The sequence below is a fragment of the Mirounga angustirostris genome, unplaced genomic scaffold (genome assembly GCF_029215605.1).
Source record: "Mirounga angustirostris isolate CCGP_5_RB_7025 unplaced genomic scaffold, mMirAng1.0.hap1 SCAF_13, whole genome shotgun sequence".
In the NCBI taxonomy this organism is placed as follows: Eukaryota; Metazoa; Chordata; class Mammalia; order Carnivora; family Phocidae; genus Mirounga; species Mirounga angustirostris.
This window is the reverse complement of record NW_026991721.1, coordinates 61,782,562-61,796,416: the sequence shown is the minus strand read 5'-3', so window position 1 is coordinate 61,796,416 and position 13,855 is coordinate 61,782,562. Positions and strand designations below refer to the sequence as shown.

The 13,855-nt window shown below is 37.9% G+C and overlaps 1 protein-coding gene across 5 annotated transcripts in view; it reads left to right on the top strand.

Moving 5' to 3' along the window:
- The window catches only part of DENND5A (DENN domain containing 5A), a 100,684-nt gene that overhangs the window by 58,309 nt on the left and 28,520 nt on the right, over nucleotides 1–13,855 (top strand). For all 5 annotated transcript variants that reach the window (XM_064577089.1, XM_064577086.1, XM_064577087.1 and 2 more), the window contains 3 exons: nucleotides 4,798–5,115; nucleotides 6,385–6,600; nucleotides 7,107–7,341. In XM_064577089.1, the coding sequence (XP_064433159.1) occupies nucleotides 4,798–5,115; nucleotides 6,385–6,600; nucleotides 7,107–7,341 (769 nt within the window). The remainder of the gene's footprint in view (nucleotides 1–4,797; nucleotides 5,116–6,384; nucleotides 6,601–7,106; nucleotides 7,342–13,855) is intronic.

Sequence of the window (13,855 nt, the reverse complement as noted above, 5' to 3'; positions counted from 1 at the left end):
GTAGTTATATTTAGCTAGACTTATGTCATCCTCCCACCTCTTCTTTTAGATTACAAGACTTATTTATTGGTACAGGTAAAAATAGAAGGATCAGTGGATCAGCACTTTGATATACAATAGAGGTACTATCCCAAAGGAGGGACTGTTTAATAATGGAGCTGGAAAAATTATTTGTCTAAAAGGGAAAAAAGTAAAAGGATCCTTACCTTCCACTATAACAAAATCAACTTGAGATGGATTAAGAAGTTATAAAATCAAGAGCAAAAGTTTAAATCTTCTAAAGATAATAAGTACATTTCTGACCTCTGAGTAGGGACTTTATAAACAAGATACAGAAAGTACTATCCCTAAAATAAAAGATTGATAAATTTGATTTTTAGTAAAAGGCAAAAAGTTTATGTGGTCTGAAGAGAAACCAGAGTATAAATTTGATTTTTTAAATTAAGAGAAAGACATCTTAAATGGAAAATGATAAAAACTAAAAGATATGTGACACATATAACCTACAAAGAATTAGCATCAGGAGATTGTAAAGAACTTGTACAAACCAGTAAGATGATAAGCAGCCCAGTAGAAAAATGGGCTAAAGACATGAACAAGTATTGCACAAAAATTGCACATTTTTTTCACTAGCAACCAGACAAGTATAAATTAAATGCACCTATTTCAGTGGCAAACTTAAGAAATCTGATGATACCAAGTTGTGGTAGGATTTTAATCAGTAGATTGCTGATAAAAATGTAAATTTTTATGACCACTTTGGACACAGGTAGGCATTATCTTACAAGGTTGAATGTTTGCATAGCTTACGACACAGCAGTTCCACTCCTAGGATACAGCCAAGAGAAGATCTTGCACATGTGTCCAAGAAAACATGTAAAAATGTAAAAGCAATAAAGAAGAAAGAACTTAAATGCCCTTTAATGGGAAAATTAATAAATAAATTGTGCTACATCCACACAGCAGAATATTATACAAGAATGAAAATGGATATCATATAGCTACATATAAGAAAATGGCTGAATCTTAGGAACCTCATATTGAGTGAAGAAAAATAGCAGTACCACAACACTACTTAAGGAATGGCAATTCTTTCATAAATTTAAAAAACAAACACTTAAAGGCATATATATGTGATAAATTGTAAAACAAAGGGCAAAAAGGTAATAAATAGAGAATTCTGGATCGTGGTTACCTGGGGATGGGAATGTGTAGGTTGGAGGATGGGATGGGGGAGGAGTGTATAGGTAGATAAAGTATTGGTAATGTTCTAGTTTTTGGATTGCCCAGGAAGAAAATGTCTTTAAGATTGTCCCCAGAAAGTTTTCATTTTATATTCCTAATAACAGTGTATGAGATACTTGTTTTCTAGTAATTTGGCCAGCATTGGACTTTATAAATCTTATAGATCTTTGCCAACCCAGTAGGTAAAAAATATTTTGTCTGTATTTCTTGGATTATTAGCAAAATTGAACAACTTTATCTGTGTGTGTGTGTGTATATGTATATACACACACATTTAAAGCTTTATTTATTTGAGAGCACAAGAGAGAGTGTGTGTGAGTTGGGGGAGGAGCAGAGGGAGAGGGAGAGAGCGAATCCTCAAGCAGACTCCCCCTGAGCATGGAGCCTGATGCAGGGCTCTATCCCAGGACCCTGAGATCATGACCTGAGCTGAAATCAAGAGTCAGCAGCTTAACTGAGTGAGCCACCCAAGCACCCCCATCTTTTCATATATTTGAAGTTAATTAACTGAAAGTTCTTCTGTGTTTGCTTTCCATAACGAGTTCCCACTTTTCAGTTGGGTGGATTATTTTTGTTTCAGTGCTTTCTTTGGCTATTAACCTTGTGTTATGTATGGCAAATACTGTTTCCTAGATTGTTTATCTTTTAATTTTTTTATGGCAGTATTTACCTTTATGGTTTTTAGCCTTGTATAAAGTTTTAGAAAGCCCAACTCTACCTTAACATAGAGCAGTGATCTTTTATAGTTGTGTTAATACTTTGTGGGTTTATTTAACTTTTTAAACTTTTTGTTATGGAAAATATGAATTACATATAAGAGTAAAGAGACTAGCATCCATCATTCTGTGATAATCATCAACTCATGGCTACTCTTCTTTCTGTATTGACCTCCCTGTCCTCACTCATTCTACTGGATTATTTTTTTTTGTTTTTTTGTTTTTTTGATCAAAGATTTTATTTGTTTGACAGAGAGAGACACAGCGAGAGAGGGGGCACAAGCGGGGGAGTGGGAGGGAGAAGCAGGTTTCCCGCGGAGCAGGGAGCCCCATGCGGGGCTCGATCCCAGGACCCTGGGATCATGACCTGAGCCGAAGGCAGACGCCCAACGACTGAGCCACCCAGTCGCCCCTCTACTGGATTATTTTTAAACAAACCTCACACAGCAGTGTTAATGTCAATCAAATATATTCAGTATCTATCGCTAAAAGATACTCTTTTTAAGAAAATAGAATGGCTTTATTTTTTATATTTAAATCTTCAATCTATCTCATTTATTTATGGTATTCTATTTTAACATTTCTAAATGTATAGCCGTTTGTCCCGAAAACATTTATTGAATGATCCATCCACATACATGGGTCTGTTCAAGACTCTTCTTTTCCAACAGATTATTATTTTATGTTTATATTAGAATTCAGTAAGGCAAGTGTTTTCTCAAAAATTTTTTGGCTATTTTATTCTTTCAGGCAAGATTCGGAATTAATTCATCAGACACTCCCTTCAAAAAAAAAATCTTTCTGGAATTTTGAAAAAAATTTACATTAAATTTACAAATAAGTAGGGTGATTATTAGCATCTTTTCAATGTGAAATTTTCCTATCATATATTATTGTTATATATGATATCCATTCATTGAAGTTTTTATCTTCCACAGTAATAATAACAATGTTAATTAGCATTTGTTATGTACTATGGGCCTGAACATTTATTGTCTCATAATCCTCAAATTTATGGCATAGGTAACATTATCATTTCTGTTATATGAACAAAACAGAAACACTTTTTTTTTTAAGTTTCAGAGGTAGAATTTAGTGATTCATCAGTTGCATGTAACACCCAGTGCTCATGCCATCAAGTGCCCTCCTTAATGCCCATCACCCAGTTACCCCATCCCCCCATCCACCTCTCCTCCAGCAACCCTGTTTGTTTCCTAGAGTTAAGAGTCTTTTGTGGTCTCCCTCTGTGTTTTCATCTTATTTTCTTTTTCTTTTCCTTCCCTTCCCCTATGTTCATCTGTTTTGTTTCTTAAATTCCACATATGAGTGAAATCACAGTATTTGTCTTTCTCTGACTGACTTATTTCACTTAGCATGATGCCCTCTAGTTCCATCCATGTCGTTGGAAATGGCAAGATTTCATTCTTTTTGATGGCTGAGTAACATTCCATTGTGTGTATCTGTGTGTGTGTTTGTGTGTGTATCTTTATCCATTCATCTGTTGAAGGACATAAAACAGAAACGCTCTTTTTTTTATTTCTGTATTATGTTTAATTCATTCAGCAAATTTCAGATCCCTTTTTTTAGATCAGTGGTTCTCAAACTTTTTTTTTTTAATTAACATATGATGTATTATTTGTTTCAGGGGTTCAGGTCTGTGATTCATCAGTCTTACATAATAACCCAGTACTCATTACAACACATACCCTCCCCAATGTCCATCACCCAGTTACCCATCCCCCCACCCCCCTCCCCTCCAGCAACCCTCAATTTGTTTCCTAAGATTAAGAGTCTCTTACGGTTTGTCTCTCTCTCTGGTTTCATCTTGAAACAGAAACACTCTTAAGCATATAATAATGCGCTGCAGTGAAGGAAATGATAGTTGTCTTGGCTAGACAGGCTCATGGTTATAAGAGAAATATTTTTTTTAAAAGGCTTTTCTAATTTATAGCTATAAGGAAATACCAGTAGGGACAGGAGTTATAAAATATTTAAATTAAATTGAACAAGAAATGTGTAGGGACATGTAAGGACAGGAGCGCAGAGGGTTAAGAGCTTGAGCGTATGTCTAAGTCAGGCTAGCTCAGTTCAAATCCCAGTTCTACTTACTAGCTGTGTGACTTTGAACAAGTTACTTAACCTCTCTGTAACAGTTTTTGTCTGTAAAATAAGAGTAGATAGATATTGCCAAGTTTTTCTTTGTTAATCAATACTACCTGCCTCACCAGCAGTGTATGACAGTGCTGTCTCTGTACATCCTTTCAGAAGCAGCCTCAAAGCCAGAACAAAGCACAGAAATAATTAAGACCAGCCACCAAATCTTAACAAATTAAAACTAAGGCTCAAAGGGATAATGGTATGCTCAGGGTCATATAGGGAGATACTGTGCTGGAGTCAGACCTGGAACCTAGACTTTCTGACTCACTCCTGGTGTTCTCTTTACTACTATAAGAATTCATGAATTCAACAAACATTTTATGAGCATTTACTATATGTCTCTTTTGTAGTGACTTTTGTGCTAGGTGCTCAATATCTGTGTCATCACAGAATCCTTAACACTCTCTAAGATAACTGTTTTTATCTCTTTATTTCCATTTTATAATTGAGGACACTGAATCAGAAAGGTTAAGTAACTTTCCCGAGAAAGTGGCAGGGGAAGATTGGAACTTAGGTCAATTTCCTTTCTGAGCCCCATTTCTTTATATTGTATCTCATACATGCCAATTTCAGATATTTCCTCTTCTCTCTCTTGTTCATTATCCTTTCTAAACCTTCTTCCTTCCTAATGCTCTCAATGCTCTGGAGTTGTTCACACTCATCCTGTTTTGGTTGCCAGGCTAACCTCTGCTTTGTGGACATTGACAACCACTTCATTGAGCTGCCAGAGGACCTGCCTCAGTTTCCCAACAAGTTGGAGTTTGTCCAGGAAGTCTCTGAGATTCTCATGGCATTTGGCATTCCCCCTGAAGGGAACCTTCATTGCAGCGAGAGTGCCTCCAAGCTGAAGAGGCTCCGGGCCTCTGAGCTTGTCTCTGACAAGAGGAATGGGAACATCGCAGGCTCCCCTTTGCATTCCTATGAGCTCCTCAAGGAGAATGAAACTATTGCCCGGCTGCAGGCCTTGGTCAAGAGGACTGGGGTGAGCCTGGAAAAGGTAAGATGCTGTATATGAATTTTTGACAGGTTTGGTCTGTACGAGGGGGCTGTCCTGGTGAAATTATAGTGTGAGATAAGAAAGCACCTAGTCCAGGGCAAGGCTTATTTGTGAGCCTTGGAAGAAGGCTCTTGGATGGGAGACTCTGGATTCAGCTCTGGCAAACATTATCTTAGGAAATGCTATTTAAATCTAAATTTGGATAGCTTCTCACCTGAGCATCAAGGAGAGCTTGCTGTCATTCTTTGTGAACACTATAGCAGAGTGACTTGGAGGGAGGACAGTGGTAATTTTTGTATTCAGACCTCTTCCAAATCCATTGCCCTGTGAGTTTCACGGCAACCTACAGCATGCAGAGCAGGTATTGTTAACACTGTTTTATAGCTCAAGAAACCAAGGCTAAGAGAGCCCAAGATTAAATGTCTAGTATGTGACTGAGCAGAGGCTAGATCCTGGTCCTCCTGAATGCTAGTCCTATGCGCTTTCCAGGCTGAAGTTAGCTTTCCATCTCCCGACTTTGATAAGACTATCAGCTTTCTGTAGTTTTTTTACCCATTTCTTCACACTCCCCCATTCTCACTGTTAAGTTATTTTTGTAAATTACATATAAGCAGAATGGGCCAATGTAATCATTTTGTTGGGCTGTTTTTTTTAGTAAAGTGTGAAACATTTCATTTTCCTGTTCTATTTAGTTAGGAAAGCAGATATTTTTTAAAAATCATGGCTAAACAGGAGCAGAGGAATATTTAGAGAGGTTAAAACAGACACAGTAAGGAGAAATTCTTAGGGAGATAGATAAGATCAGTGATGTGGGGGAGAAAATCAAAGAGATGAAGGGAGAGCCAGAGTCTGACTTTGTTGCTTTGCATTATCATTTTCTCATTGACTTTCCAGATTTCCTCCTTTTCCTGACCCTTGAGATAAGTGGCAGCTTTTCCTCTATTGCTGAATCTCTGCCCATAATGATCTTATTTCTACTATCATTTCCTGGGTACCTGCAAGTGCCAACACCCTCATTTTTCTCTTGTGTGTGTCAAAATTCCTTTCATTTTTTTTCTTTTGTTTCTTTTCTCCATTTTCTGCGAAGTAATGACCACTGTTGGGGGAAGGTGCGGGGAAGGTAGGAGGAGGTGGGGGACAGATGAGTTGCATTTTTTTGGGATAAAGAAAAAGGTTATACGCTGTGTCTGTCTCTGTCAAATAAATAAATAAAATCTTTAAAAAAAAAGAAAAAGGTTATATATTCAGCTGTTTTTTCTTTTTTTGTAGCTGGAAGTGCGTGAAGACCCCAGCAGCAATAAGGATCTGAAGGTTCAGTGTGATGAGGAAGAACTCAGGATTTACCAGCTAAACATTCAGATCCGCGAAGTTTTTGCAAATCGTTTCACTCAGATGTTTGCAGACTATGAAGTGTTTGTCATTCAGCCCAGCCAGGATAAGGAGTCCTGGTTTACCAACAGGGAGCAGATGCAAAACTTTGATAAAGTGAGTAATCCTGCTGGAGAGGTGGTGAGGAATGAGAACATGCCAGAGCCTTTTGGATATTTAACTGAAGATGAGTTTTCTTGCATTGTATGCTGGAAACAAGTTCATAATCCTTGTGATGTTGATGAAATATAAGATCTTGCTTTAGAACAGAGTCCTGGTTATTACCATCAGGTGATTTACCTTGAGTCTGAGAGCTCTCTTAGGCTAAGGTGCACATGCAGGTTGAGCATCAGGATTCTGGGAAGATCGGTTGCCACAGTAGGTTACCTGAGTAAGTTTGGGCTAGTGTGTCAAAGTTTCACGATGTTTGAAATTATATGAGTGTTAAAAACAAAACAAAACAATGAAGAGATTTTGCTGTTTGCTTTTCATAAAGACCTGGGAAACTTCAGAGAAAAATTAACCTACTGGATCCCTTGGGTGTGTTGCCTTTGCTGGTTAAGGCTGATACACCTGCTTCGCTCTTCCCTGTCAATGACTGTGTTTCCTTTTGGTCCCACCAGGCATCTTTTCTGTCAGACCAGCCTGAGCCATATCTGCCCTTCCTCTCAAGGTTCCTAGAGACCCAGATGTTTGCTTCTTTCATTGACAACAAAATCATGTGTCATGACGATGATGATAAAGACCCCGTGCTCCGGGTATTTGATTCCCGAGTAGACAAAATCAGGCTGTTGAATGTTCGGACACCTACTCTCCGCACATCCATGTACCAGAAGTGCACCACTGTGGATGAAGCAGGTGAGGCCTTCTTGGTGCTGTCCTTGCCTTGGATTTTGTCACTAAGGTGTCCCTGTGCCTAAACATGCCAGCTTCTCTCCCTGTTTCTGCTTTTGTGTAAATTACTCCCATAGCCTCCCCCCTTTTTTTGCCTGGCAAACTTCTTCTCCTTTCACACTGTGTCAGTTAGGAGTGGATCCTGCTATAAGTAATAGAGAATTTAATCAGCTTTGGGTTAGACGGATGGGGGTTATTTTTCTCAAATTAGTAAGAAATGCAGAATTAGTGGTTTTGGTGTTGGCTCAGTTGCTCAGCAGTGTAATTAAGAACTGAAATTCTATCTTTTCACTCAGTTATCCTTAACATATTGACTTTTATATTCATACTTGTTGCTTCATGGTTACAAGAGGCTTTTTATGTTCACATTCAGGGCAAGAAGAGGGGAAGGTTGATACCAGTGGTATTTTCCCTCTTGTATCAGAAAACTAAAGCTTTCCCAGAAATTCCCAATAACTTCTGTTGTCTCATAGGCCATGACCATGTTATATGACCACCCTTAAGTGCAAGGGAGGCTGTGAAAGTGAGTATTGAACTGGGTGTAATGTTACCCTGAACAATATCAGGGCCCTATTAGCAAGAAAGAAGGGGTGAATGAGTTATGATTAGGCACTTGACAGTATTTGCCACAAAAACTTAGGTGAAATGTCTTTTCCTCTGAGGACCTCAGGCTGAGTCCGTGGATTCCCCCTCTGTGCTCCTGTGATGCTTTGTTCTTGCCTCTTCTCTATAATCTCTATTAGTTTGAGCTGTTATTATCAGGGGAAAATTTAAGAGCAGAGACTATTTACTCATTTTCCTGCCCCTAATCTGCTAGTATTGGCCTAACACATACAGATGTTAAAAGTTGTTTGCTACGTGCGTGATTGAAAAGACCTTTTTGTTCACAGAGGCCCTATCTAGATCAGCTTAGCTAGAGAATAGTCTCATTTGAGGTGTCACGTTAAGTAGTATGTTCACTTCCTTGTGGGTTGTTCAGTGTCCTTGTTGGAGCCTTTTGTATATTTTGTTCATTCATTTACCAAATTGTATAATACCTATTACATGCTCAACATACAGTAAGTGTTCAACAGATATTTACTGGGTGAATGAATGTGCCAGGCATTTTTCTAGGTTTTGAAGATGAAACTGGTGACAATTAAAAAAAATTTTTTTTAGATTTTATTTGAGAGAGAGAATGAGTGCACGAGTGCATGCACACGAGTGTGAGGAAGAGCAGAGGGGGTAGGGAGTGGGAGGGGGAAAGAATCACAAGCAGACTGCACTGAGCATGGAGCCTGATGTGGGACTCAGTCTCACGACTCTGAGATCCTGACCGGAGCTGAAATCAAGAGTCGGATGCTTAACTGACTGAGCCACCCAGGTGCCCCAAAACTGGTGACAATTTGGACAGAGTCCTTTCTTTGTCAAACTTATGTTCTCTAGCCTTCTCTCTTTACCTTTCAACTCTTGTTCCAGGCTTTTCATTAAGATGACATGAGGACATGTTGCCTATGCAAGTGGATTACTCTAACATAGTCATGCCTGCCTCCTGGAACACATCAGGCTTTGTATTCCTGAACCCTGCCTAAGATTTTGGTCCTGGGAAGTTTGATGGAGATTTTTTTTAAAGAGTGTCAGTTTAGAGAAACGTCTCCCAAGCCATCAGTTAAATCAGGACTTCCCAATCTTTGCATGTTGTGTTACACTTGAAAATGATAATATTTGTATATGATTCACTGAAATAAAGGGAGGAGTTTGTGTATAGCTAAAGGCTATAAAATTAGAAGCTCTAGTCACTTGAGGCCTTGCCCATCTGCCGCAAGGGTCTAGGCAATCAATTCTCAGCCCATCTGTAATCCATTTGTTGAACACCAAGCACTGCAGCATATGGATTTAAATTACTCTGGTCTCAGTTGTGGCCAGAGCACATGTTCTTATGGGCTTGTTAGAATGTGGGGTTTAGGATATGGAAGGAGGGTCACCTAACCCTCATTTGTATGACTCATTTCAGAAAAATGGGTGTCACAGACCCTTTGGCAACTCTGTGCTCTGCTCTTAGGAATAATGGCAATATTTTAGGTATGCCCTAGAGAGATGTACTCCAAATATGCGAGAGCAGGGTTCTTGCCACTGGTCTCAGATCCCTAGCCTGGAGGACTAGTTCAGTCACCTCACTCCATCTCACATCTCACACCTCAACTTCTTGAAGCAATCTGATTGGAAAATGGTAAAAACATAACTAAAAGGATTTTTTTTCTTAAAGTTTTTATTTTTAAATTTTTTATTACTATGTTCAGTTAGCTAAAAGGATCTTTTTGGAGATCTTTTAAAATGCTACATTTAAAAGGGATCTTGATGGCAATCAATTGTTCTAACCCACTAATTTTATAGATAAAGATGTTCCTTTGATTCACCATTGTATCTGCAGGGCCTAGAATAGTACCTGGCACATTTTAGACACTGAATAAGTTCTGTTGAATGAGAGTAAGAGCGGGAAGAAGTGAGGGAGGCCCAAAATGAGAAGGTGACTTGACCTAGGATAACATCAAGACCCAAAGGCTGAGGTGTTTTTATATGACTCTAGGAAATACCAAGAGGGTTACCAGCTTTTTTTGTTCATACTCTTTAATTTTTTTTTTTTTTTTAATTGGTCGGCTTGGCTCATGACTCACACCAATCTAGAGGTGCTACAAATATGAGGGCTGGAGGTGTGGTGAGAAACAAAGTGCACATGAGCCTGTTCCTCCTCCCAACCTGTAGGTAGGCTCCCACAGATTGGTCCAGGTTATGAACCCTTCAGGACTCACTGTGCTCACAGGTGGGGACCTGCCTTATTCTTTAAAATTTTTGAAGTTTAGGGGTGCCTGGGTGGCTCAGTTGGTTGAGTATTTGGCTTCGGCTCAGGTCGTGATCTCGGGATCCTGGGATCAAGCCCCAAGCTGGGCTCCCCGCTCATCAGGGAGTCTGCTTTTCCTTCTCCCTCTCCCTCTAACCTTCCCCTCAGCTTGTGCTCTCTCTCTCTCAAATAAATACATAAAATATTAAGAAAATATTTTTCTGGGCACAGCTGGGTGACTCAGTCGGTTAAGCGTCTGCCTTCTGCTCAGGTCATGATCCTGGGGTCCTGGGATTGAAGTTCAGCAGGCTCCCTGCTCAGCGGGGAGCCTGCTTCTCTCATTGCCTACCACTCCCCCTGCTTGTGCACTCTCTCTCATAAATAAATAAATAAAATCTTTAAAATTTTTTTTCTGAAGTATAATTGACATATAAGAAAACTGCACATACTTAAAATTTTGATATATGTTTAAATTTATATCAAGAACAAGCAAATACACCCATTACCCTCAAAAGTTTTCTCATGGCCTTTTGTAATACCTCCAACCTGTCCCCTCCCCATTCTCTCCCCAAATCCTGAGGCAACCAGTGCTATGATTTCTGCTACTATAGAGTTCATTTTCTAGAAGTTTATATAAATGGAATCACACAGTATGTTTTTGTTGTTGTTGTTTTTTAGTTTGGCTTCTTTTACTCTGCATAATTATTTTGAGGTTCATTCATATTCCCTTTATTGCTGAGTAGTATTCCATTGTATGGATATTACTGAAGTTTGTTTATTTACCAGTTGGTAGGCATTTGGGCTATGAACATTTGTTTACATGTTTTCCTTTCCCTTGCATAAATACCTAGGAGTGGAATGACTGGATCATGTGATATTTGTATGTTGACTTTTTTAAAGAAACTGACAAATTGTCTTTCAAAGTGGTTGGTTGTACATTTTATATTCCCACTAGTAGTGTATGACAGTTATAGTTACTCTACATTGTTGCCAACATTGAGTATGGTCAGTCTTTTCCATTTTAGCCGTTCTACTGGGTTTGTAGTAATACCTCATTGTGGTTTTGATTTGGGTGTTCCTGATGACAAATGATGTTGAACATTTTTCCGTCTGCTTATTTGCCATTCATTCATTTCATCTTTTCTGGTGAAGTGTCTCCCCCCCACCTTTTTGGGTTTTTTTTGTTTGTTTTTTGAGTTTTGAAAGTTGTTTTTATATTCTGGATACAAGTCCTTTATCAGATATATGATTTACATATATTGACCCTACTCTGTGGCTTGTCTTTTTGTTCTCTTAACAGTGGTTTTTTAAGAACAACATTTTAAATTTTGAAGAGGACTGAATTATCAGTTTTTTAAAAAATGGATCAAATCTTTAAAAAAAATGGGGTGCCTGGCTGGCTCAGTTGGTAAAGCATGAGATTCTTGATCTCAGGGTTGTGAGTTTGAGCCCCATGTTGGGTATAGAGATTAAAATTCTTAGGGAGAAAATCGATTATACTTTTGATATTATATGTAAGAAATTTTTGCTTAACCAAAGTCACAGATTTTTTTTTCTCTATATCTCTTTCTAGAAGTTTTATGTTTTCAGGCATTATATTTGGGCCTATGATCCATTTCAAGTTAATTTTTATAGATAGTGTAAGCTAAGGACCCAAGGTCATTTTTTCCATGTGGATATCCACTTGTTCCAGCATCACATGTTGAAAAGAATATCCTTTTTTTTTTTTTTTTTTAAATTATGTTCTGTTAGCCAGCAAGGACTATCCTTTCTCCAGTGAATTGCTTTCTAACCTTTGTCAAAATATCCGTGATCTATATACATGTGGGTCTATTTCTGGATTCTCTGTTCTCTTTCATTAATCTTTTAGTCTCCATTTACATCAGTACCACATTGTCTGGATTACTGTAGCTTTATATGAAATCTTGAAGTCAGGTAATGTTAGTCCTCCGACTCTATTCTTCTTTTTCAAAGTTGCTTTGACTATTCTGGGCTCTTTGTATTTCATATATATATAGGATCAGCTTACCAATTTTCACAAATAATCTTCTGAGATTTTAATTGAAATTGCCTTGAATCTATAGATAATTTAGGGAGATTTGACAGCTTAACGTTATTGAGTTTTCTGATCTGTGGACATGGCATATCTCTCCATTCATTTAGGTCATTTAGGTCTTCTTTAGTTTCTCTCAGCAGTGTTATATAGTTTTCACTGTGCAAGTTTTGCCTATCTTTTGTCAGATTTATCTTTTAAGTATGTCATATTTCTTGGTATTTTAATTTCTGATTGTTCATGGCTAATACTTAGAAATACGAGTTCTGTATATTGATATGTGCCCTACAGCCGTACTATATTATTTCTAGTAGTTTTTTGTTCATTCTAGCAGATTTTTCTACATAATCATATTACCTGCAAATAGTGATAGTTTTACTTTTTCCTTTTCAATCCAGATGTCTTTTCTTTATCTTAACCATATTGCACTGGCTAGAACCTTTACTACAGTGTCAAATAGACGTGGTGATAGTGGACATTGTTGTCTTATTCCTGATTTTAGGGGAAAGCATTTACCATTAAGTATGATGTTAGCTGTAGGTTTTTCAATGGATATCTTTTTTTTTTTTAAGATTTATTTATTTATTTTGAGAGAGAAAGCAAGCAAGCATGTGGAGGGGAAGGGGCAGAGGGAGAGGGAGAGAGAGAATCTCGAGCAGACTCCCCACTGAGCACGGAACCCAACATGGGGCTCAATCTCGCTACCCTGAGTTCATGACCTGAACTGAAATCAAGAGTTGGATGCTTGACTGACTGAGCCACCCAGATGCCCCTCAGTGAATATCTTTTATTAGATGGATACTTGTTTCTGTTACTAGTTTGTTGAGAATTTTTATCAGAAGTGGATGTTGTATTTTGTCAGATGCTTTTTCTGCATCTGTTGAGGTAATTATACGGTTATTAGATTTAGTTTTTTAATTTGGTGAATGACGACATTCATTGATTTTTGAATGTGTAAATCAACTTGAATTCCTGAAATAAACTGTATTTGGTCATGATGTATTATCCTTTTTGTATATTATTGGATTAGATTTACAAAAATTTTGTTTAGGATTTTTGCATCTATGTTCATGAGGGATATTGGTTCATAGTTTTTTTTGGTAATATTTTGGTCTGATTTGGTATCAGGATAATGCTAGCTTCAAAGAATAAGTTGGCAAGTATTCTTTCCTCTTCAGTTTCCTTGAGAGCTTGTGTAACTGATACTATGTCTTCTTTGGATGTTTGGCAGAATTCATCAGTGAAGCCATCTGGGCCTGGAGTTTTTTGTGGGAAGGTTTTGAATTACAGATTCGGGGATCTGTGGCTGGCTCAGTCAGTAGAGCAAGTGACTCTTAATCTCAAGGTTGTGCATTCAAGCCCCACACTGGGTGTGGAGCCTACTAAAAAAATAAAATAAAAAATAAACTACAGATTCAATTTTTAAAATAGATATAAGGTTATTCATATCTGTTTCTTCTTAAATGAGCTTTTGCAGTTTGTGTTTTTCAAGGAATTTCTCCATCTAACCTATTGTTAAATTTGTTGACATTAAATTATTTGAATATTCCTTTATTAATATCCGTGGAATCTGTAGCAATGTCACCTCATTCCTGATAATGTTCATT